At 39.7% G+C, this 25,790-nt stretch overlaps 1 protein-coding gene across 2 annotated transcripts in view; it reads right to left on the reverse strand.

The window, feature by feature from the left end:
• LOC130198196 (neuropilin-1a-like) overlaps positions 1-25,790 on the reverse strand; it is a 71,515-nt gene that overhangs the window by 4,339 nt on the left and 41,386 nt on the right. The window contains exons 6-17 of one of the 2 annotated variants that reach the window (XM_056421336.1): positions 24,083-24,249; positions 15,386-15,541; positions 13,438-13,582; positions 11,711-11,886; positions 10,298-10,453; positions 7,341-7,485; positions 3,921-4,085; positions 3,649-3,684; positions 2,682-2,801; positions 1,140-1,444; positions 234-330; positions 35-79 (exon numbers count right to left, since the gene is read on the reverse strand). In XM_056421336.1, the coding sequence (XP_056277311.1) occupies positions 35-79; positions 234-330; positions 1,140-1,444; positions 2,682-2,801; positions 3,649-3,684; positions 3,921-4,085; positions 7,341-7,485; positions 10,298-10,453; positions 11,711-11,886; positions 13,438-13,582; positions 15,386-15,541; positions 24,083-24,249 (1,713 nt within the window). The remainder of the gene's footprint in view (positions 1-34; positions 80-233; positions 331-1,139; positions 1,445-2,681; positions 2,802-3,648; positions 3,685-3,920; positions 4,086-7,340; positions 7,486-10,297; positions 10,454-11,710; positions 11,887-13,437; positions 13,583-15,385; positions 15,542-24,082; positions 24,250-25,790) is intronic. The other variant, XM_056421337.1, reaches the window with a different exon arrangement.

A 25,790-nucleotide genomic window follows, 5' to 3' on the forward strand; every position in this document is an offset into this window, starting at 1 on the left:
CGTTAATGAACAAAGAGTCGGTCATGTGACTCACGGAGGATGAAGATCTCAGTGGGCGGAGACGTGGGCGCTTCTGGATCTGCACGGAGGAAGAAAAACGTGCGTCGGTCAGAGGAAATATTAAAACAGGAAAACATTATTATTATTATCATTATCATAACTATTACTATTATTATTATTATTATTATTATTATTATTATTATTATTATTATTATTATTAACACAATACGCACCCTTGCAGTACTCGGCGTCCAGGCCGTCGATGATCTGGATGTTGTCCACGGCGATGTGACCCGCGCTGCGTCGGTCCGCCACGCCTTCCACGACCACCTGCACACCACAACACCGCCATGACGTCTCATTTCACATCCTCATGACACGCAAGGTCTTTACGGAAGAAAATATAAAACTTTTGCAATACAGCGTTCTAGTTTTAATTTAATTGAGTTTTTTTTTTATTAATTACTTTTTTACAGATAAAATATTATATAATGTAAACATTAAATCAAACTCCAGTAAAATAAGATAAGAAAATAAAAGGAAAAATAAATTAGAAAATCTAAAATCAACAAATTAAATAAAATCAACGAAGAAAGTCATGTCTTTATTGTCTCTATTGTCTTCTCCATTAAAGGCTTCTTTTAAAAGTGTCTACTAGCTAAATAGTTTATTAATCGAATTTTAACTGATTCATTTAAATAGTTTATTAATCTCATTTTAACTGATTAATCTAAATAGTTTATTAATCTAATTTTAATTTATTAATCTCATTTTAACTGATTAATCTAAATAGTTTATTAATCTCATTTAAATGTATTAATGACATTTTAAATGATCAATCTAAATAGTTTTGCTTATTTACTGGAGAGAAAAATATAAATATATATACATATATATCATATTCAGCTTTGTTGTCTGACATTAAATATGGACATCAGGAATAAAATGAGATATTTATCCATTTTTCAAGACAAAGTAATCCTGATCTCCCAGCATGCATTGTGCCAGAACACAAAAAATGGCCAAAAAATGCCAAAAATCTTGGAGTTTCCTGAGTGGGATTCTTCCTGTCCTCTTTCCTCTTTAACAGATATCACATCTCTCAACTGTAGAAGCTCGACCGGGTCCTCTCCTCTCACCTGATACGGGACGCCGGCGTGCGGCAGGCGGACGCGGCCCTCCCGCCACCGCCGGCCCTCGTGGCCGTTGACCATCCACAGGATCTGACCCGCCGCCTCCGCCTCCTTCCTCTGCCTGATGTGCAGCGACCCGGCGCGCTCGCCGACCATGCGGTACCAGAAGGACATGCAGAGGTCGGCGTCCGGCGCCGTGATGGGCAGGCTGGCCAAGCTCGCCATCTTCTCCTCCTCCTCCTCCTCCTCCTTCTCCTTCCTCGGCTCCTCCGTGTCCCCAAGCTGCATGTAGATGAAGTTCCCTCGTCCGCCTGCGGGGGGAAGCAAAAGACAAGGTAAGAGGGGTCCCCGTGCTGCGTTCAGGGGCGCCCACACCTCCACTGCCCACTCTATTTCCTCCACGAAGGCTTCAACGAGTGAGTGAGGCTGACGTCTGTAGACCGGCGTCGATGTGATTGATATCCAGCAATAAAAGCTTCATAAAAACAGAAAGAAAACCTCACTCCGCATCCTCTGTGTCGCGTTCAATGGAATGTAAATACCTGTTGCGAGTGCTTATGTCAGACTGCAGGGTGAAAACAAAAGGACTCACTATCGCCATAGCAACGCTCCTTTGTTTGACTTGTGATTTCTGGATTTTAGTCATTTTTAAAAAACATTAAAACTAACATCCATCAGTGAAGCGGAGAGGGAAGAAGGCCTTGAGATCAGTCCGTCCCACGTGGGTCAAGGCCATTCATTCATTCACATCTTTTATTTCTTAAAGGGATCAAAGCGTCCGCCGGTTGCATGTTCAGTTCTGAAATGTCTCTTGGTTTAGGTCAATTTTTAAATGTTTTATTCCTTATTTCGTGGCGTTTTTTGTTCTTCTGTTGAATCCATGTTGCCTTTTGATAACTCTGTTATGGCGGCTTTGATCTTCTAGTTAGTCTCATTCTATATATATATATATATACAGTATATATATATAATATTTATATACATTTATATAAATAAAGACAATGTCACTTAAATGTATTCATCCATAATAAACACTGAAATTACAGTGCTTATTAATATTATATATATAATATACGATTATTATTATTATTATTATATACAAGTATTATTATTATTATTATAATATATATTATATACGATTATTATTATTATATATTTATTATATATGATTATTATTATGATATATTTTATATACGATTATTATTATTATTATAAATATTATATACGAGTATTATTATTATTATTACATACAATTATTTTTTATATTATTAATATTATTATTATTATTATATATATTATATACGATTATTACTATTATCATTATTTTTATACCAAAACACATAACAAATCAATGAAACTAAATTGTTCAAAAAGAACCATTTAAACTCTAAATTGGAAGGTGTGACTAATTATTAACAGAGATGTCCTAAAAAATAAAAACAAGCTCAAGTCAAAACAATTCTGGCAGAACCTTCTTTAAAGCTTTTTGGGGGTTCAAAGAAAGGGGAGCGTGCACACACACGCACACACACACGCACACACACACACCTGCGTGGTCGAGGTCCGGCCCCCGGTCGGTCTGGATGTGCCACCGGGCCCCGGTCCCGGTCTCCCAGGTCCAACCGCAGAACGACGAGAAGTCAAAGTTGCAGGCGAACCAAACGTAGGCTGGAAGGAGAGAGAGAGAGAGAGACAGAGGAGAGAGAGAGAGAGAGAGAGAGGGGGTTAGAGAAGGTCTTCAAGTTAAAACTTTTTTTAGGGTTTTCTTTTCCCGGGAAAAGGAAGACATTTTTTTTCTTATTGAAAACTTATATATACATACATATATACATATTTATGTATATATATCCATATATATGGATATATATATATGGATATATATATATATTAGAGTATATTAGAGTAACTTATACGCAGAGGGTTGTTTTGTGCATGTGAGATATTTCTCTCCAAGAAAATACTCCTCCATCTCCTCTGACGTTAAAGACTGTGATCCACCACTAAACGATCAATTTTAGTGGTGAGAGAGAGAGAGAGAGAGAGAGCAGACAGCCTGAAGAAGAAAGTCTTTAAAGAAATATATATAAATAGCTGATAGAAAACAGCGGCGTGTCGTACAGATGTTTGGGATCAGGACTTCAAGAGAGGGATCTTCTGCGGGGGGGGGGGGGGGGGCGACATGTGGATGTGGCCTCGCTCCGAAAAAAGAAAAGAAGAAACCTCTCTGATGAAGATTCATCTCTTTTATCGTACGTGAACTTGTGAATATATTGGATGTCTTCACCTCTTTAGGCCCTAAAAACAAAAACGTCTTTATTTCTCTTTTCTTTCAAAGACGATTCTCAGATCTGGCAACCCGGCACAACGGGGGCCTGGGAAGTTACTTTTACCTTTAAGAGGGAAGAGGAGGATGAGGAGAAAAGAGGAAAAGATAGAAGAAGAAACTGAGATGTGAGAAGAAGAGGAGGAGGAGGAGGAGGAGGAGGAGGGCAAACATGGCGGCGGACGTCCTCACCTGGTATGAAGTCCATGGCGGCGGCGGTTCCTCCTGCTGGGAAACAGAGAAAAGGGGACGGGTCAAACATTTACTTCTGATTATAATGTGTTATAAAAAGATTATAATGTGTTATAAAAAGATTATAATGTGTTATAAAAAGGTTATAATGTCCACGATGACACATGAAGTCCTCTAAAGACATTATAAGATGCTTTCCAGTGTGTTATGATTATTATTATATGGTATTTATCTATACGAGTGCCTGTCTCTTTAAGGATATCGTTCTGTACCCGTCACTGGGTCGTAGTCCTCGGCGGTCTCGGTGTCGCCGCCGTCGTCCGGCGGCGTGCTCTCCGACCCCGGGACGGTGATCGGCGCCGTGGTGGTCGCCCCGAACGTGGTCATGGGAAGCGTGGCGGCGAGGGCGGTGGTGGGAGGAGCCATGGTGGTGATGTCTGGGGGGGTGGAACAACATGGCGGATGAATTCATTGTGAACCAGAGGGTGAGATCGTGTTCCTCGTTCTCACTGCTCGAAAACTCGAGGAACCCAGATACTGTTCATACGAAAGTGGGTTTGTTTCTTTTTTTGGTCATTGTGCATCCCTTTGTGGTTGTCTAGTACCCATTGTAAGTCATTTTGCATCCCTTTGTGGTTGTTTTGTTTCCATTTTAAGTCACTTTTGTGTTGTTTGTATCCATTTGAAGTCATTTTGCATCCCTTTGTTTGTTTTTTATCCATTTTAAGTTACTTTTGTGTTGTCTTGTTTCTATTTTATGACATTGTGCATCCCTTTGTGTTTATCTTGTATCTATTTTCTGTCATATTTGCGCCCTTTGCAGGCTATTCTTTGTCATTTTGTATCCCATTGCAGTGGTTTTGTTTCTATATTTCACATTGTATCTATTTTAAGTCATTCTAAGTCACTTTGTGGTTGTCTTGTATCTATTTTAAGTCATTGTGCATCCCTTTGTGGTTGTCTTGTATCTATTGTGAGTCATTGTGCATCCCTTTGTGGTTGTCTTGTATCTATTGTGAGTCATTGTGCATCCCTTTGTGGTTGTCTTGTATCTATTTTGAGTCATTGTGCATCCCTTTGTGGTTGTCTTGTATCTATTGTAAGTCATTGTGCATCCCTTTGTGGTTGTCTTGTATCTATTGTAAGTCATTGTGCATCCCTTTGTGGTTGTCTTGTATCTATTGTGAGTCATTGTGCATCCCTTTGTGGTTGTCTTGAATCTATTGTGAGTCATTGTGCATCCCTTTGTGGTTGTCTTGAATCTATTGTGAGTCATTGTGCATCCCTTTGTGATTGTCTTGTAACTATTGTGAGTCATTGTGCATCCCTTTGTGGTTGTCTTGTATCTATTGTGAGTAATTGTGCATCCCTTTGTGGTTGTCTTGAATCTATTGTGAGTCATTGTGCATCCCTTTGTGGTTGTCTTGAATCTATTGTGAGTCATTGTGCATCCCTTTGTGATTGTCTTGTATCTATTGTGAGTCATTGTGCATCCCTTTGTGGTTGTCTTGTATCTATTGTGAGTCATTGTGCATCCCTTTGTGGTTGTCTTGTATCTATTGTAAGTCATTGTGCATCAGTTTGTGGTTGTCTTGTATCTATTGTGAGTCATTGTGCATCCCTTTGTGGTTGTCTTGTATCTATTGTAAGTTATTGTGCATCCCTTTGTGGTTGTCTTGTATCTATTGTAAGTCATTGTGCATCCCTTTGTGGTTGTAATCTGTTGTTCTTTCCGTTTGAAGTCATCTCGCTCAGCAACAGGACGTGGATCAGCGCTCGGAGCCGCGCCGGAGGCCCAGGTGGCCGGCGTGTAACTAAACGCGTGAGGACGGCGATGTACGTCCACGAATTAACTCAAAGCTTCGAGAGGCGAGCCGAAAAAACCAAAAACGATTAATCTGCCGCGAGCTCGTTAGCTTCGCTCTCGTGAGCCGGAGCGAAGTCTTCGTGTTTTTGCAGAAACAGGAAGAGGTTTTTTTTTCTGTGCCGCAATGTATCTCTTTGATGATTCAACAGAAACTCTTTTGTTGTCGGATGAATCCAAATGAACCGCTGAGTGATCTCGTGTCTTTTAAAAGAAATAAAAAAGACTTTTGATATCAACTTTTGGTTTTGATGATGTCATAGCACGAACTCAGAGTGTCGAGAGCTCTCGAGGTCAAAGATCAAAGATCAATGAAGAGAAGGCCGCACATATTGGTGGGCGTGGGAGTGTGATCTGTTTACCTTTTCCCGTACACACACACACACACACACACACATACACATACATATACACACACACACAAACACACACACACGTGTGGCTTGAGTGCATTTCAGTGTGTTTGTTGTTATCGTTTCGTTCTTTTGAAGTGAAACTCTGTTCAGCTGGTTCTGAGTTCTTCTGTTCTTCCTTTTGGTCTCACACACACACACACACACACTCACACTCACACACTCACACTCACACTCACACTCACACACACACACACACACACTCACACACTCACACACTCACACTCACACAGCATCCGGGCGTCTATATACGACAATACAACACAATTAAACAGCTTTTGAGGCCTTTCTGATGTGTGTTGTTTCATGATATAAGATCAGTGTGTTGTGTTCAGGGACTCTTTCTTGCGTTGTTCTTTTGGTAACAACCGACTTGTCAAATAAACTTCACATACCGATAAATAAACATCAAATAAATGATTGCCGGCTCCGCTTATCTCACAGGAGTTGAAGTTTGTTATCTCCGGTTTTCCATCTTTCTCATCTTCTCCTCTATCCCGCTCTTCTTCCATCCTCCTCTTCTCTCTCTCTCACACACACACAAACACACACACACGCACACACACACGCGCATGCAGCATCCAGCTCTGACCACTGCTGCGATACAGATAGTAGCCTGCTATGGCTTTCATCGCTCTCTCTCTCCCCCCCCCCCCTCTCCCTCCCTCTTCTGCAGTGTGAATGTGGTTTGGGGGTAAATACACCAGTGGATCAACGTGTACCAACCCGTGATAATGGGTGTAGGCTTTAGCGCCGTCTATTATCTGGGATTACATAGAAAAACAGAAACATCATCATAATTTTTCAAAACCCTGCAAAGAGACGACGGAAACACGACGCGCTCGGAAACACGACGCGGCCATTTGAAGTTCAGTTGATTCAACGATTTTATGAGGACGCTCAAGCGACCCTCAGGAGGGACCCACTGCCTCAGTGAAAGCCGAGCTGAGAGAGCGACTGAACCCACAGCAGTGTTTAATACCTACTACCCTCCATGTGATATCACTTTGCCCTGCCTGGAGGGGGGGGGGGGGGGGGCAGTTCAGTTTTCAGGAGTCATTTGATCCAGCTTATTCTTGTTGCTCTGATGGCTTATTACATGTTTGTGTGCATTGCTGGTAACATAAAGTAGGCCTTAAAGATGCATTCTCTCTCCTGCCCACCAGGGGGTGACTACTCTGGTTGTATAGAAGTCTATGCTTCATGTGTTAAAGCTGCATTCTCTCTCCTGACCACCAGGGGGCGACTCCTCTGGTTTTATAGACGTCTATGCTTCATGTCTTAAAGCTGCATTCTCTCTCCTGACCACCAGGGGGAGACTCCTCTGGTTGTATAGAAATCTATGCTTCATGCGTTAAAGCTGCATTCTCTCTCCTGACCACCAGGGGGCGACTCGTTGCTTAGTGGAAACTCACCGTCCAGTTCGCAGCCCAGCAGCTCCAGGCGGAGGCCCAGGCCCTCGATGGTGGCCCTCTCCGGGTAGATCCTGACGTAGCGGGTCAGCAGGGGGCCCATGGACCTCAGCTCCGGGGTGTCGTGGTTCTGATTCCCGAGGAAGGTCTGAGAAGACACGGACGCCAGAATGAAGCCAAAAAAAATTGTGTTTATTTAATCGTTAAACATTGACATACGGCCGACTGATGTGACGCTACGATCCAACGTGGCAGCGCATAGTTGCGCTTAGATTTTTTTGCCGTAGGCTATCATTAAAAGATGTGTTCTAAAAATGTCATCAAAGACCAAAGTTCAAAGACCTTTTTGAGTTTGAGTGAAGATAATTAAAAGAATGTGACAACAACGTTTCTCCAAGAGAGATCCTTGAAATTGATGTTTTTCTTTTTTCCGGCATGTAAATGAATATTATTATTATGAATTTATTTATTTTTTATTTGTATTTATTTAACCAGGAAAAGCCTCATTGAGATAAAACAAGTCAGCTAAAAAGCTAAAATAAGTAATACAATAAATAAAATGAATAAAAGAAATTAAATAAATAAAATTAATTAAATAAATTTAATAAATTTAATAAATTAAATATAATGATAATAAATGATAGATTCGATAAATCCCAAATAAATCCGACCGCGCTTTCCTGAATATTCTTGAAACCGTGCAGCGGAGTGAGAGCCAAACCACGGCGCCCACCGCCTACTAAATTAAAGAATAACTCAATAACTTAATAACTCTCTCCTCATGCAAAGTCTGCTCCTGATCAGGCATCAGTTGGTTCAATATATTTAAAATAATGTAATGATGGAACAAAGACTAAAAGACAGGAAATCATAACCAGAGCCGTTTTTTTTTTTTTTGTACTGATTTCCGTCACACAGAGGTAAAAATGTATTCTGCTGCTAACTCCTTAGCATTCAGATTTAAAGGATATGCATTTGTTTGTCTGTTTGCATTATTTATTGGTGCATTTGTACCGACATGTTTGCTCTATATATTGATTTATTCTGTTTTATTTAGTTTTTTCCGTCAATCAATGAGCATTTCGTCCTCATAAACATGGATCGCTGTCTCACGCTGACAGTAATGTTCAGTGTTTTGGCAGTAAGTATAAAATAAAACAGTTTTTTAAAGCATTAATGCTTATGGAATCAGTTAAACAGGGATTTTGGAATGTATGGAATTTTTTCCAGGAAAATTTCCTATAAATGTTTGGGGGGGGGGGGAATTATTGATGCGTAAAATGAAGTGTTTTAAATGCTTTTAGACATGCTTCAGTTGTGTTGTTGTATTTCTTTGTTTTCTTCAGGCGAAAATAAGTTTTCAAAACTACTTTCCCATACAAGTGAACTGAAGTTTTTAATTTACATTGCAAGGAAAACAAATCTTCTCCTGGATCTCGGTTTCAGTTTGAAACACGTGAAGAAAAAAAACTACTTTACGCAATCCACGAAAAACATCGGATGGGAATTTTTTAATTCTTAAAAAGGGGTAAATTAACCTTGATACATCAGTTTAAAGGTAGTTTATGAAACTACAGGACAATGCAATCCTGGATTTAGGTCGTCACCGTTTCTCTCAACATCTACTAACTACCGGTATCCGTTTTTCTACCGGTATCCGTTTTTCTGGTTTTTTTGGCGCTCATGCTTAAGATGACCGAACGGCACCCGTGTGCACGCTCACTCATATTTATGTGCACAGGCATATATGTGTATGGTGCACACTGGCCAAGGCCGAGTCCTTTGCAGAGTTTTTATTTCGTCCATAAAGAAGACAGAGGAAACACGAGCGGAGAGGACTATCGAGGGGACGGAGGCGAGATCTCCGTCTGCAGTAAATCTAAAAGGAGTCCGACGGTCGACTCCCCCCCCCCTCCCCCGTTCTCCTCGCGGCCATCTGGACCGCGTGGACGGGAGGAAGTGGCTACCAACGAGAGGAAGCAAGGACACGCATTTCCTCTTGGGGATCGGAATCAAAGGCGCTTGAATCGCCCAAGAGGAGGTGAAGGAAACCGAGACCGGACTCGGCGTTGTCTTCGTGTCGTTCCACCACATCTCATTTGATCCACAGACGTCTTCCTGTGTTTATTCTGAAGGGAATGAACAGCCTGAAGATGCAGGTCGTCTCAGATGAACAGGAGAAATCAAAGTGTTCTTCAAAGAGTCCAGGCTTCTTATTCTAGTTGTATAAACCTCTTATTCTTGTTTATTTATTTCACTTTCTACTTATTTCAGTTTTGGTGCTGCTGAATCCCCCCTGTGGGGATCAATAACAGCCTCATTTCATCAGATACCATCTTATTCCTTTGATTGATACGGCTCCAACGACCTCTAACAGTAGCACCCGAGGCCGGGTGAAGCAGTGAATGATTAGATTAACGTTTCATCGGCTCCTCTCTCTCTCGCTCGTTTGATCTGGCTCGTGGCGGCTGGAGAGATTTTTTCGGAGTAAATCCCATTAATTCGTATTTTACACATCGATGTCGTGTCAAGGCAAAAAAACAACGCAAACAAGGGAGTCGACGAAGGAATCGTTAACGCGATCATTTCAAGGCCCCGCGGCCGTCAACGAGTTTAAACTTCCAATGAAGTTAAAAACACAACGTGGAGGAATAAAATCAATTAGCGAGCGAGATGATGAATAAATAAATCGATGGCAAAAAACCTCCTATCTGTAAAATTAACGGGGAGGAAAGCGGCCTCTGCATTTTTAATTTTTTTGTGTATTTTGTATTTTGTATTGGGAATCCTTAACAAATAGCATTCTGCAAGATTTTGCAGATTTTGCTTTTGGGCCAATCAAAATGTGATGTGCCTGTCTCTTTAAGAGTCCCCTCTGGATATCCGGACCTTTCCCCCCCGTAAACGTCACCCCACAACGCAGGTTGAACGTACTACGTCACGCGGCGTGCCGGACCAACCTTGGGCTTGGTGGTGTTGTCCTCCTTGACGACGGTCCACTCGTCTCCGTCCAGGCTGTGGCCCACCTTGAACCTCTTCATGAAGACGTTCCTGTCGCGGTGCTTCCCGCCCTGGATCACCACGCCGCTCACCATCTTGTCCTGGCCCAGATCCACCTGCCAGGAAGGAGGACAAGGGGGAAACAACACAGCAGTTGGTTTGATTGTACAGTAAATACGCTAGACTGTTACTTTGTTACTTCAACCGACGATCAACTTCTGTTACTTAGTTACTTCTTCAACTGACGATCAACTTCTGTTACTTCGTTACTTCAACTGAAGATCAACTTCTGTTACTTAGTTACTTCTTCAACTGACGATCAACTTCTGTTACTTAGTTACTTCAACTGACGATCAACTTCTGTTACTTAGTTACTTCTTCAACTGACGATCAACTTCTGTTACTTAGTTACTTCAACTGACGATCAACTTCTGTTACTTAGTTACTTCTTCAACTGATGATCAACTTCTGTTACTTAGTTACTTCAACTGACGATCAACTTCTGTTACTTAGTTACTTCTTCAACTGACGATCAACTTCTGTTACTTAGTTACTTCAACTGACGATCAACTTCTGTTACTTAGTTACTTCAACTGACGATCAACTTCTGTTACTTAGTTACTTCTTCAACTGACGATCAACTTCTGTTACTTAGTTACCTAAACTGACGATCAACTTCTGTTACTTAGTTACCTCAACTGACGATCAACTTCTGTTACTTAGTTACTTCAACTGACGATCAATTTCTGTTACTTAGTTACTTCTTCAACCGACGATCAACTTCTGTTACTTAGTTACTTCTTCAACTGACGATCAACTTCTGTTACTTAGTTACTTCAACTGACGATCAACTCCTGTTACTTAGTTACTTCTTCAACTGACGATCAACTTCTGTTACTTTGTTACTTCAACTGACGATCAACTTCTGTTACTTTGTTACTTCTTCAACTGACGATCAACTTCTGTTACTTTGTTACTTCTTCAACTGACGATCAACTTCTGTTACTTTGTTACTTCTTCAACTGACGATCAACTTCTGTTACTTTGTTACTTCTTCAACTGACGATCAACTTCTGTTACTTTGTTACTTCTTCAACTGATGATCAACTTCTGTTACTTTGTTACTTCTACTGACGATCAACTTCTGTTTCTTAGTTACCTCAACTGACCATCAACTTCTGTTACTTTGTTACTTCTTCAACTGACGATCAACTTCTGTTACTTTGTTACTTCAACTGATGATCAACTTCTGTTACTTAGTTACCTCAACTGACGATCAACTTCTGTTACTTTGTTACTTCAACTGACGATCAACTTCTGTTACTTTGTTACTTCTTCAAAATATAAGACATCATTGAGTATTGAACCCCCACCTGCAGCCACTCGTTCTTGAAGGGCTGCTTGGTCTGCTGGCCGGTCCAGCCCGATCTGCCCGTTAGCAAGCGGGCGTTCTCCGCCACCCAGCCGCGGTCGGCGTACGACGAAGCGCCGATCTGAGCGTCTGAGATCTGACCGGACACCATGCCCAGCATCCCGGAGCACGGGTAGTCTGCACAAAGGGATAGAGAGAGAGAGAGAGAGAGAGAGGATAAGAAACCTTACAGCAAGAAACGTAGGAAGCAGGAAGAACTCAAACACGTCCTGTGGGCCGTGTAGCACAGTTGCAATGCCATAAATCATAAAAGAGAATAAAAGAAATGTTAAATTATTGTTCAAGCATGAGGAAATAAACTTTTGAGCTCAGCCTACAGTATATGAAAAACCCAATTAAACTCTTAAAATATGTGGACGCAGAGGTCCGGACGCAGCGAGCCAAGCGAAGTCCATTATCCACAACAAGCCAGATCTAATATCCGGACTCAAACACATCAATTCCTCCGCACTGTGAATTTACAGCTCCTCAGCACTGCCTCTGAGTGTGTGTGTGTGTGTGTGTGTGTGTGTGTACCGGTATTTCTGTGCTTGCGAGGACCAAGTGTCCTCGCAGGGACACAGATAACGGGTTGAAGGAGCTTTTTTTCCCCCCCGTTGTTTCATTACTTCCGATTTGGGAAATTAGGAGTTTGGTTATCGGATTAAATACAGAAATTGAAGTCAAATTAGGATAAGGTTTAAGATCCGGGGGTTTTGGAGTGCACACACACACACACACACTTTCCAAATTGTGTCGTTCTATCTCCCGAATCACCTGTCTAGCACTTTACAGCCTGTTCTCCTCTGAGTTAGAGCCTAATATCTCCGTGACGGAGCTCTCCGACCGAGAGGACCGAGGGTTGTATAATGTTCGGGGGGGATGAGTAACGAGGAGGCGCGGCGCTCCTCCGGTCCCCGGTAATGAATAACCGTGTCCTTCTGTGGGAGTTTGCGCTCGCCTTGGAAAGCGGTGATTATTTTAAATCGACAGCGAGCAGCAGGAGCTCCTCGTCATCGCAGCCAAGAAGATGTTGGTTTGATTCACGATGTGCAGAAAGTGAGAAAAAATAAAACTATTACCGGGAGAGAAAAGAACGGATACGACTCGTCGAGGAGTCCTCGTCCTCCGAACTGTCACTCACGTTGTTTTTACACTAAAGGTGTGAACGCTACATTCCTAAAGATGCTTTTGGTGTTCAGAAAAACGCGAGTAAAGGTTTCTCTTTGTAACATTTTGTATATTATGGTTATGAAAGTTGGAAGCTTGAGGAAGTAACTGAGTTTGCAAAAATTCCCTGATCTAAAAAAACAAAACTGTATTTGTAAAAAAAACTGTATTTTTTGTTAAAATGTGGAGGTTTTATTAAATAATCTTAACTATCTTGTTATTGTTTTTCTGTTACAGGGGAAAAAAAGCCCAAAAGTGAATTTTCAGTTATTATATACATATCATTTGTGTGTTTTGTGTGTAGATATGATAACCATGAATCATGCATATGTTTCGTAATACCTTAGAAAATGGAAGTGAAAGAGGGAAATCACATGTGTGTGTGTGTGTGTGTGTGTAAGATTAGATACGATTCAGATTAAATACAATCTAAATCACCCATGTGAAGATGGGGGGTTGGGGGAGTACATTAAGAAACGATGTGTGTGAAATATTCCAGTACTTTCTGGAGTTATCTACCTGACATCCGGCAGCCGTAGACCTCAAAGCGCATGCAGATGCCTTGCTCCCAGGTCATGGGGCGCACTCGCACGTAGCGAGCCAGAGTCGGTTTGGGGAGGCCGGAGCGAGCCTCGCCGGTCGAGTCGTGGTTCCCCTGAAAGATCTGAGGGCGACACAAAGAGTACTTATCTCCTAATACTAGTACTACTACTAATGATACTAGTACTACTACTAGTACTACAAGTACTTTTACTCCCACTACTACTAGTACTTTAACAACTACTACGAGTACCTTTACTACTACTACTACAAATGATACTAATACTACTACTAGTTCTACAAGTACTTTTACTCCCACTACTACTACGACTACTACTACTAGTAATTTAACTACTTCTACGAGTACCTTTACTACTACTACTACTAATGATACTACTACTAGTACTAGTACTACAAGTACTGTTACTCCCACTACTACTACGACTACTACTTTTATTACAACGACTACTACGAGTACTACTACGAGTACCTTTACTAGTACTTTTACTCCCACGACGACTACGATTACGACTAGTAGTACTTTAACGACTAGTATGAGTACCTTTACTACTACTACTAGTACTTTTACTTCTACTTTGACTCCCACTACGTCTACTAATTCTACTACTACTACTACAACTACTACTTTTACTACGACTACTACGAGTACTAGTACTTTAACTACTACTACGAGTACCGTTACCACTACTAGTACTTTTACTCCTATGACTACTATGACTACTACTAGTACTTTAACTACTACTACGAGTACCTTTACTACTACTACTAGTACTTGTACTCCCACTACTCCTACTACTATGAGTCCTTTTACTCCCACTACTACTAATAATAATACTATGACTACTACTACTAGTTTTACTCCCACTTTTACTACTGTTGATATAAAGCAAATACTCGTACTGCTGCTACACATAACAGCAGCACCTTCTACTACTACTACTACTACTTATACTTACTGACTTCTAGTACAACTGCTACCACAGTAATGACCACCAACATCTACCCTGTTATTCAAAGTACTTTGTGGAATGCATGACGAGCTACACAACATGCGTAATAATGAGCCGACTGTAAATAACGAGCTCTCTGTGCCGAATCCGGTTTAGACCGAAGACACTCGACTTGAACTCTGAGAAAACAAAAGCAGCACATATACCAAAACCGACCGTTCAACGTGCATTACATGGTATCTTTGACGCGAGCGTATATACAGGACTGTCTCAGAAAATTAGAATATTGTGATAAAGTTCTTTATTTTCTGTAATGCAATTAAAAAAACAAAAATGTCATGCATTCTGGATTCATTACAAATCAACTGAAATATTGCAAGCCTTTTATTCTTTTAATATTGCTGATTATGGCTTACAGCTTAAGAAAACTCAAATATCCTATCTCTAAATATTAGAATATCATGAAAAAGTATACTAGTAGGGTATTAAACAAATCACTTGAATCGTCTAATTAACTCGAAACACCTGGAAACACATTTTCAAATGTTTGATTTTGTTTTGCTGTTATAAATCTTTTTTTTAACTTGGTCTGAGGAAATATTCAAATTTTATGAGATAGGATTTTAGAGTTTTCTTAAGCTGTAAGCCATAATCAGCAATATTAAAAGAATAAAAGGCTTGCAATATTTCAGTTGATTTGTAATGAATCCAGAATGCATGACATTTTTGTTTTTTTTATTGCATTACAGAAAATAAAGAACTTTATCACAATATTCTAATTTTCTGAGACAGTCCTGTATGTACTTGTACCACGTCAAGAGAAACTCTGGAAGCTATCCGCTCCTCTCTGAGTCGACGTCACGGAGACGAGTTTCAGAGCAAGAGAAATTCATTCTGATGCTAATGAGACCTTTGACCAGAACTCATCTACACGAGGTACAGGAGGGTTGGGCTACCTTCTGCTTGGAGCCCTCCTTCACGGTGACCCAGTCCTCTCCGTTGGAGCTCAGGTCCACTTTGTAGGAGCCAACGTAGTAGTGCTTCTTGGTCTCCTTTGAGATCGCCCCCTGCGTCCCGATGGCGGTGACGAATCGGAGAAACCCCAAGTCCACCTGGAAACACAGAAAGCACAAGACGCGGGTCAACGGACAGAGTCCGATTCAAGGAGATCTTCCCCCGGATGTATTTCTGCAGTGGGGTCACACGTTGCGTGGTGGTAATGCCTTTGAATTCGCTTGAATTGGAATCCCTTAAATGGAATTTATTTATATATCTTTAAAAAAAAACTTAAATAAGGACAAAGTATACAATCCAAAAAACAGACACAAGTATTTTCAGCTAAGGTCATGCTACGTAGTCATTTCTTTGGCTCTGTAGTTTATACTCCTGAACATGAAAAGAGTCAACATTTAAACATATTTCAGGAAATAGGTAAGCTTTTGCAAGAATTTAAATAGCAGATGCATCATTTTAATCGTTTAAACACAGCACGAATATAAACGAAGGCAGCGTGTTCTATTTTTCATGGCTGCTAGTCCCTTCCTGTTTCCAGGTTTTGCGCTAAGCTAATCTAAACAGATCCTCGATCTCTGTAAAGACAAACCAGGAGGAAACTGCAATCGGTCTATCATCTGACGGGGGAACAAACGACAAGCAGTTCCCCCAAAAACGTCAATGATCACGGTTAAAAAATAAACACATGTATCAGGGTTAAACTCAAACTAACTGCTACCTAGCTAGCTACCGCGACAAGCTAGCAGGCTAATGTGCTCGACGAATAAGATTTACACGTCTTGTGCTGAGGATTTAGCTCATAGTCATAAAGAAACGCACAAAAGGAACCAGAACAAACTAATGTGGAGATTTCCACGCCACACATGTGGAAACTTAGCCGTTAGCCGTTAGCTTGTCCTGTAAATGAGTGACGCACGCGTAAAGTCCACATGGAGAAGGTCAAGAGCTTAGTCCTGTTAACGCAGGTTTAAGGATTATCAATCCCACCTTTCTACTAATTGTTAAAGCTTAAAACAGCTGATATCTCTCTCGTGGATGAAGTGAATTCACCAGACGTGACTAAAAATTCAACCGTACGGAATGTGTTAACATTTTCTTTGGTTTTTAGACTCTGACAAAAGGAGGAACAAAAAACCGACTGTAAGCGTATATTTAAACCAGCAGTTCAAAGCCATTCTTAAGATAAGTAACTCCAAGTGAAATGACAGTGTTGTTATCTCATCTCGTGGCTCCGCTCCCCAGTTTCCTCATGAAATTATCATCTTAGGGCTAAATAACAGATACAAAAAGCGCTTTTTCAGATGGCCGAGGTATTTTAAGGCTGTTGGAGATAATAAAAAGAAAAAGATTAATAAAAAGATAGTTATCATCAAAGAGAGCAGGAGTGATAACAGAAAGCCTGACAGCCTGATTCACATATATTCTAACGCTTAAATATCTAAAATAAAGAATACGATACAGTTTTCATCTTAACTTCCTCCAAATTTCCCGGGAATCCATTTATTTTCATATATCTCGTGTATTAATTGAGGTGACTGTTTCATTCCACTCCAACTCAAGACAATTGTCTGTTTGTTAAGTTATTATAACCATAAAAATACTCCAGCATGTGGGATGCATGCGAAACATACGGCGTGTAATTATATTTCACCGTGGAGGCGCCGCCGCCGTCATCCTGTACACGGGAGGCAGAAGCAGAAAATAGCCTCTCCCTGTGGGTTTGGTGTGGGCTCCGCGACGGACAGGGAGGACCCCTGTGGGAATCCGTTCTCGAGGCCGCCTTCTAATCTAAATTCCCACGGGGTTGCGTCGCCCCCGAACGCACCGCGTAAGTTTTGTTGTGAAATGAGACAAACGAGCTGCTGGAAGAGTTTCGTTTGTTCATCAACAGTTATTCAGTCAAGTGGCTTCCAGACATTTTTAGCTTGTGACCTCGTAAAATGAAAGATTTGGAGCATTTCAATACCAAAGAGTGATGTTTATATATATCTGAGATGGATTTATGTCTATAGGCTTTTAAAGGGAAAGTCAGAAAAGCTTAATTTGTCTTACAGCATTATTTTTATATTTACTTCCTTTAAATCACCATATGAACCCTGAGATTTATCTTTTTTGGGCAATGCTTGTAAACACATAATAATATAATTTATTTATCACTTTTCTGCTTCCAGATTTAAATATTACGAGACCCTGTAAACTCATGAAAAACAGGTTGAGTTTAAAGAATAGGAAATAATAATTATTGATTTAAATCCCCGTATGAACCCTGAGATTTATCTTTTTTGGGAAATGCTTGTAAACACATAATAATAATATTTATATCGCACTTTTCTGCTTCCAGATCCCTGTAAACTAATATAAAACAGGTTAAGTTTAAGAAAAGGAAATAATAATTCTTGCTTTAAATCACCGTATGAACCCTGAGATTTATCTTGGTCCCAGTTTTGGGAAATGCTTGTAAACACATAATAATAATATTTATATCGCACTTTTCTGCTTCCAGATTTAAATATTACGAGACCCTGTAAACTCATATGAAACAGGTTAAGTTAAAGAAAAGGAAATATCCACATACATAAACCAATAAAATGCAAATAACAGAAGTCTTCTCATGTAAAACAGATACAAATTCCAATAAACAGATGAAATTGCAAATATATCCAAGCAAATTGTATTATTCCTTTAACTATAACACAGAAACTGACTGAATATTGACATTATTTAAATACAAAAACGATGAAAACGACGATTTAAATTCTGTTTTAGCTGAGAAAACTATAAAAAAAACTCTCAAAAATGTGGAAAAAAGCGACTTTCCCCCTAAGCTTTGACTCCGAAAGTTCAACTTCTTACACGAACAACTTTTCCCCCGATGAGCAAACATTCCGATGTCGTTCACAGACGAAGCTCGACATGAAAAAACCTCCAGAGCAAACAGGAAGCGGCTCTGCCACTAATCCAGTGGCCAGCTGTTCTCCAGCCGTCCTCCATCAGATGAAGCTAATTGCTCCTCCAATCTCCTAATTACTCAACGCTTGGCAGCGCCTACAATAAGGCCACGGAGAAAACAGAGCTTTTATTTAATGGAGGGAATCAAAAAAATGCGCGGACATAATTCAAGTCAAGTGTGGCGCAATGAGATTTAATTTGTTTTTTTTTTAAACCTCGCCACTTCCTGCCAACGCGGGACTCTGCCGCGCAGCGATAGCAGCAGACGGAGGCCGATTACTCACTTCTCAGCGGAGGTTTAAGTCCCGCAACTTTTCACACGCTCGCCTTTCTTTAATCTTTTTAAAAGCTCTGGCTTGTCTCGCCGCTCATGTTGGTGGCGTGTTTACAGGATTATGCGTGTGAGCCGTCTCACTGCATTCCTTCCACGTGTCATTGAGTTATTGTTGGGAGGATAATGTTTATTTATTATCCTTTGGTTCAAGACTGACGTCGACTAAAGACATTAACAGGATCACAAAATAAGAAATATGTGAGGTTTTATTTCTGTCTTTTCTATTTTTATGTTTCCATTTTTTTATGGCTGAGTGTGAGTGACTATAAAAGGAAGATGATGTTACGCATCAACTAGCACAATGACACACACACACACACACACACACACACTACATTAACTATCTTTTTAATTAATTGTAAACCTTATTAAAAACGGTTAAAGTTATGTAGATATTATTTCTGTATTTTCTATATTTATGTTTCCATTTTTTTCTGGCTGAGTTTGAGTAACTATAAAAGGAAGATGACGTTACAAACCAACTAGCACAATGACACACACACACACAGCAGAATTAACTATTTTTTAAATTAGTGTGAGTGACTATAAAAGGAAGATGACGTTGTGGTTATGCATAAACTAGCAGAGACAGCCATCAGTGAGCACAATGACAACACACACACACACACTCACAGACACACATACACTACATTAACTATCTTTTAAATGACTTTTAAACCTTATTAAAAATGGTTGAAGTTAGGTAGTGAGGTATTATTTCTGTATTTCCTATTTTTACGTTTCCATTTTTTTCTGGCTGAGTGTGTGTGATCATAAAAGGAAGATGATATGCATCAACTTGCACAATGACACACACACACACAGCAAAATTAAGTATCTTTTAAATAACTTTGAAACCTTATTTAAAACTGTTAAAGTGCATCGAGTTTAAAATGACACCTTTCTGTTATTAAGTAGGTCTTATTTTTCAGATTTTAGAAATATTTCCTTTATTGGAGCCTGAAGCAACAATCTAATGAACCTAAAGAATGCATGAAAACTAATTGAAGATGTCTCACTTGGAGGAGCATCCCCCAGCGTTTGGTTGGACTCTCGTCTTTACGAGTCTTCTGATCGCCGTGGAGACGCTCCGGCCCGTCAAACCTCGCCGTGAACTGTTCTTTAAACGACTCCTCGGCATCGATGAGAGATAGAAGTCATTTTTAAAACACTTTCTTCGAGCGGCCTCCAGGTTTCCTATCCAGATGAACATATCCGGCTCATTACGTCTCGTCTTCTGGGGCTCTTTGAGCTCATGAATGACATAACTCTCATTTAATCTGTTCTGTTGTTTTTTGTTTGTCTCCGTGTTCGTCTGATTTGTGTTATTGACACTCCACTCACATTCCTGTAGTCGGGGGTAACGAGACCTCTTGATGCTCTCTGGGGGATCTTTTGTCTCTCAACCCCCCCCCCCTTCTTCTTGCTCCGCCTACGATAACAAACCCGCTCACACGAGGCCCGAACGTGTTCTCCAGATGCACGCCGCCGCCGCCGAGCTCTTCCTGGTAGGCGTCGAAAACAGATCCCGAAGACAAACGGCCCGGCGTCTATAAATACCTGAAGGCGGCGAGGGGAAGGAAGCCTTTCCTGGGCTCGCATCACGCTATCCGATTAAGTCAATGCACTTGTAGAGGAGCGTCTCCGAGGGTCGGACGCACTGCGTACGTTTAATACCGAGTCGCTCTTCTAACGTTACTTACAAGTTACTACGGGGTTATGAACAGTTTGAATTTAATAGCGATGCCTCTGTAAGACCAGGGAATGAGAGACTGTGCAGTAAAATTAGAGTTTTTCTTGTTTAGAGAGGGACTCTGGCCTCAGGAAAACAATACCGCTTTTGTCCACAGGGACCGCCAGAAGCACACTTGTAGAGGAGCGCCTACGAGGTCAAAGTTACTACATGGAACTTTTAAACGGTTATGAAACAGTTAAAATTAAACAGCGATGCCTCCGTATGACCGAGGACTGAGAGTCGGGAGTTTACTGTGCAGTTAAATAAGTAAAAACATTTTTTTAAAGGGACTCTGGTGCTTGGAAAAACAATACTGCTTTTATCCACAGGGACCGCCACAATCAACGCAAAATAAAAAATCCACGTAGTTGCTTTAATTTCCATTTTTATTTCGTACAACCTTCTACTTTGGAGATTGTGTTGCTGCAGACGTAACGTTGTAGTATTTATAATCGAGCATAGCAAATCTAATTTCACAATATTTTTTCTCCAAAAATACCTCTCCATCAATGAGATGTTTGATAAATAATCATCATTAAAGTGGATAATATAAGGACGAAGTGGGTAAAGGAAAATGATACAACAACTAGTAGTCTGGTGGGTTTATGACTTCACATTAATGTGTAGTTAAATGAGTAAAAACATTAGTTTAAAGGGACTCTGGCGCTCGGAAAAACAATACCGCTTTTGTCCACAGGGACCGTCAGAATCAACACAGAATTCAAGTTCTACGTAGTAGCTTTAATTTTCATTTACTTTTGGACAATTTTGCAGTATTTCTACTTGAGCATAGGGCTGCAGGGAAACATGGAGAACAATCAAATACCACAATATTCCTTCTCCAAAAAAAAATATGTTTGATAAATAATCATCATTAAAGTGGATCATATAAGGACTAAGTGGGTAAAGGCAAATGATATAACAACTAGTAGTCTGGTGGGTTCATGATTTCACATTAATGCAGTTCAGCCTTCCAAACCAGAAGAAGACAACATGTCTGCCGTATTACGATGTGACGACAACCAAAATCTAAGAGGATATAAACATAATGTCAAAATACTGCCAAAGACCTACTTGAACTTTACAGTTAACTCCTCGATCAATCTTTAAAATGTGTTTTACGGCTCTGGAGACTTTCTGTTTCACGCACGCTGGATGTCTGCAGTGCATAATGTGATATAATATGTATATATATTTATATATGACACAAGCTAAATAATGATCTCACTGTCTGGGCAACCTGAAAATAGTCTCAATAAAATATAAATGCCTGTGAATGAATAATAGAGGTGTTTGCAGTGGAGGAGGCGGTCGTGCAGGAATTAACCACGTCATAATTTTCTTCTCAAGCAAGATGGATGGAACGCCGTGAGGTGAAGCCGCGCCGCGCTTAATCAAATGAAAATGGAAAAATTCTCATAATAAAAAAAATCACCAGTCATAACTCAGACGCCTCACGGAGTCGTGTGTGTGTGTGTGTGTGTGGGGGGGCAGCACTGGTTCTAAAGCTATAAATCACTGTGGCAGGGGGACGGTCTGCCCACGAAGCTTTACTTCAACACCAGAAACGCACACACACGCACACATATGTATTTATATCTAGAAATCTCTCCACGCACACACACACACACACACACACACACACAACGAACTAGCCGCGAGCGTGACGAGAGGGAGCGCGTGACTGAGGAGTCACCGGTGCAACATCTCGTGAGCGGTGATATGAAGGAGGCATTTAAATTATATCACGATGCCTCTGCATGACGGAGGACTGAGAAACGTGAGTTTAATGTTAAGTGAAAAGTAGATAATTTTAAAAAAAAGACTCTGGCGCTCGGAAAACAATACCGCTTTTCTCCACAGGGGCCGCCAGAATCAACGAAATGAAAGTTTGGCATAGTAGCTTTAATTTTTAATTTCCATTTAATTTTGTATAACCTCCTGTATGTAAATATGTTTATATCTCCATTCAATGATAAAGATGGTTAAAAACCTTTTATTTCTTTGTCTGATTTTAATATTTTTTCCTTATTATATTTAAATTAAAGGCATCAAAATGAACCCGATGTCAAGATGTTTTTTTATCTCCATATAATGTTAAAGATGATTTAAAAAATCTGTTATTAGTTTGATTTCTAATATTTTGTCCTTATTACATGTACATTAAATCCACTTTTATGCTCATACACATTTGAAGCGTGTTGGATTCGGGGCGCAGCATAAACCCGTCCACCTCTATGAAACCTCGGGGCCTCATAGGACGTCCCTCAGGGGCCCGGGAGCTAAAAGAAGTCCCCAGACAGACAATAGGGAGCCTCTGCTAATAATCCAGCGTGCCGATGCCGACTTCCTGTCTACTTCCTGTTGTAGCCCTCACAGGAAGGAAGTGAGGGCTCCGTTCTCAGCGCGAGGGGCCATTGTGAGTCTTCCTCTACGAGTTCCCGTCCTGGACAATGGGACCGGCCCGGGCCCCAGAAGGACCAGCGAGGGTCCATCTGGATCACCTGCAGGGTTCAGTTTGGCTCGAGGCTAAATAACTTAATCGGTAAAGCACGTGCGTGTCTACAAAAGGAAGAATATATGCCATATTTTGTTTGAAAAAGGTCAGAAATATGTCATATTTTGTTTAAAAAGTTACAAAATATGTAAACAATAAATTTATAGCTGAACGTGATAAACAATTTGACTTTGTTCACGTGTGCAAATGTTTTCCAACTTATCTTTTTCCTTCATTGCTGCTTGTACGCGGTCACAGAAAACATAAATAATCATATATTCTGCTGCACAAAGAGATGATTGAGTTAATAACTTAAGATGAATAAAGTTAAATTAATAACTTAAGATGACTAAAGTGAAATTAATAACTTAAGAGGACTAAAGCTAAATTAATAAGTTAAGATGACTAAAGCAACATTAATAAGTTAAGATGACAAAAGCTAAATTAATAACTTAAGAGGACTAAAGCAACATTAATAAATTAAGAGGACTAAAGCTAAATTAATAACTTAAGAGGACTAAATCTAAATTAATAACTTAAGAGGAGTAAAGCTAAATTAATTAGTTAAGATGACTAAAGCTAAATTAAACCTGAAGAATGAATATGAACGTAAATGACCTGACATCTTTATTATTCTTTATTCTCAACAGCTTAAGTAACTGAATATCGAACAAAGATATCAAATACGTTGAAGAAATATAAACACTGGTCGTATCTTTTATTTTTATTTTTATTTTTAGGCTGCTACGTCAACTGAGAGGCACGATTTAAATAAATAACCAACCGAGGAACGCCCGTTTTTCTTAAGAGGATCCAAAACAAATCAGATTCCGGTTCCTATCGATTTCGGAGCTGAACGCGATGAACAGACGACGATTTGACTTTGTTCACGTGTGCAAAAGATTTCCAAACATATTTTCTGTGAAGAATTTATGATGACTGAAGCTAAATTAAAGCCTTTTTTTTTACCCCCGAGCTGTGCCTCTACTTCTGAAAAATGTATATGCACGTTAATGACCTGACAAATGTAGAACTTTTTATTCTCAATAAGTAACTGCCCGTTTTCATCCCCGGAGGTGACATCAGACTCCGAAAGCCGGGCCAACAATAACAACCCCACCCACCTGTATCCACTCCCGCACGGTGTCGTCCGAGGGCGTCCAGCCGTTCTCCTGGTAGTTGAGCCGCGAGCGCTCCGGGGACCAGTTGGAGTTGTACTGGGACGAGGCGCTGATCTGGTCCGAGGAGATCTCCCCCGACTCCATGCCCAGAGGCTCCATGCAGGCGAAGGCTGTGGAGGCACAAGAACTCCATCAACAAAGAGTTAAAATAGATATATATATATATATTTCTAAAGAAATAATATTTCAAACGTATTTATTATTGGTATTCAAATTTAAATGGAAGAATTAGAAATACTCCAATAATAAATAAATATTCTTACAATTAGGGCTGGATTTATATGAAAAAAAACAGAAGATATCTTCCCTTTTATATATATATATATATATATATCTATTATATAATTATATATACAGGACTGTCTCAGAAAATTAGAATATTGTGATGAAGTTCTTTATTTTCTGTAATGCAATTCAAAAAACAAAAATGTCATGCATTCTGGATTCATTACAAATCAACTGAAATATTGCAAGCCTTTTATTCTTTTAATATTGCTGATTATAGAATAGAATAGAATATACACTTTTATTAATCCCCAAGGGGAAATTAGTTCTCTGCATTTAACCCATCCTTAGTTATTAAGGAGCAGTGGGCTGCGGTGAAGCGCCCGGGAAGCAACTGGGGGTTCAGTGCCTTGCTCAAGGACACTTCGACTTGCAACTAATGGGGAGAGCGGGGATCGAACCCACAACCCTGCGGTTGCAGGATGGCCCTCTTACCCCACTGAGCTAAAGCCGCCCCAGCTTAAGAAAACTCAAATATCCTATCTCTAAATATTAGAATATCATGAAAAAGTATACTAGTAGGGTATTAAACAAATCACTTGAATTGTCTAATTAACTCTAAACACCTGCAAGGGTTTCCTGAGCCTTGACAAACACTCAGCTGTTATAAATCTTTTTTTTAACTTGGTCTGAGGAAATATTAAAATTTTATGAGATAGGATTTTAGAGTTTTCTTAAGCTGTAAGCCATAATCAGCAATATTAAAAGAATAAAAGGCTTGCAATATTTCAGTTGATTTGTAATGAATCCAGAATGCATGACATTTTTGTTTTTTTAATTGCATTACAGAAAATAAAGAACTTTATCACAATATTCTAATTTTCTGAGACAGTCCTGTATATATATACATATATATATACATATATACATTATGTATATACATATACTGTATATGTATACATATATATTATGTATATATACAAAAATATATATTATGTATATATACATATATATACAAACATATATATTATGTATATATACATATATATATACATATATATATATTATGTATATATACATATAATATATATATATATATAACTGTATTATAATATATATTTGCAGCTGAAAAACTGGTAATTTGTCACTAAATGACATTTTAATCTGAAAGACACCGTTTGGTTTCGATGCAGTAAAGACGTCGACCGGCTTCAACAACAACAACAACAACAACAACAACTGTATGTAAACAGAGGAAAGTTTAAAGTCACCACTTTATTGTTTCAACTCCAATGTGCTGGAGAAAAGTGTCAAAACAACAGAAGAATTCTCCAATTAATTTCCTTAATGTTCCCATCAAGAAAAACGTTACAGCTGAACTCACAGCTTCTTCTCAAACTACGACTCATGATGTTCATAATCCAGT

The sequence above is a fragment of the Pseudoliparis swirei genome, chromosome 8, assembly GCF_029220125.1.
Source record: "Pseudoliparis swirei isolate HS2019 ecotype Mariana Trench chromosome 8, NWPU_hadal_v1, whole genome shotgun sequence".
In the NCBI taxonomy this organism is placed as follows: Eukaryota; Metazoa; Chordata; class Actinopteri; order Perciformes; family Liparidae; genus Pseudoliparis; species Pseudoliparis swirei.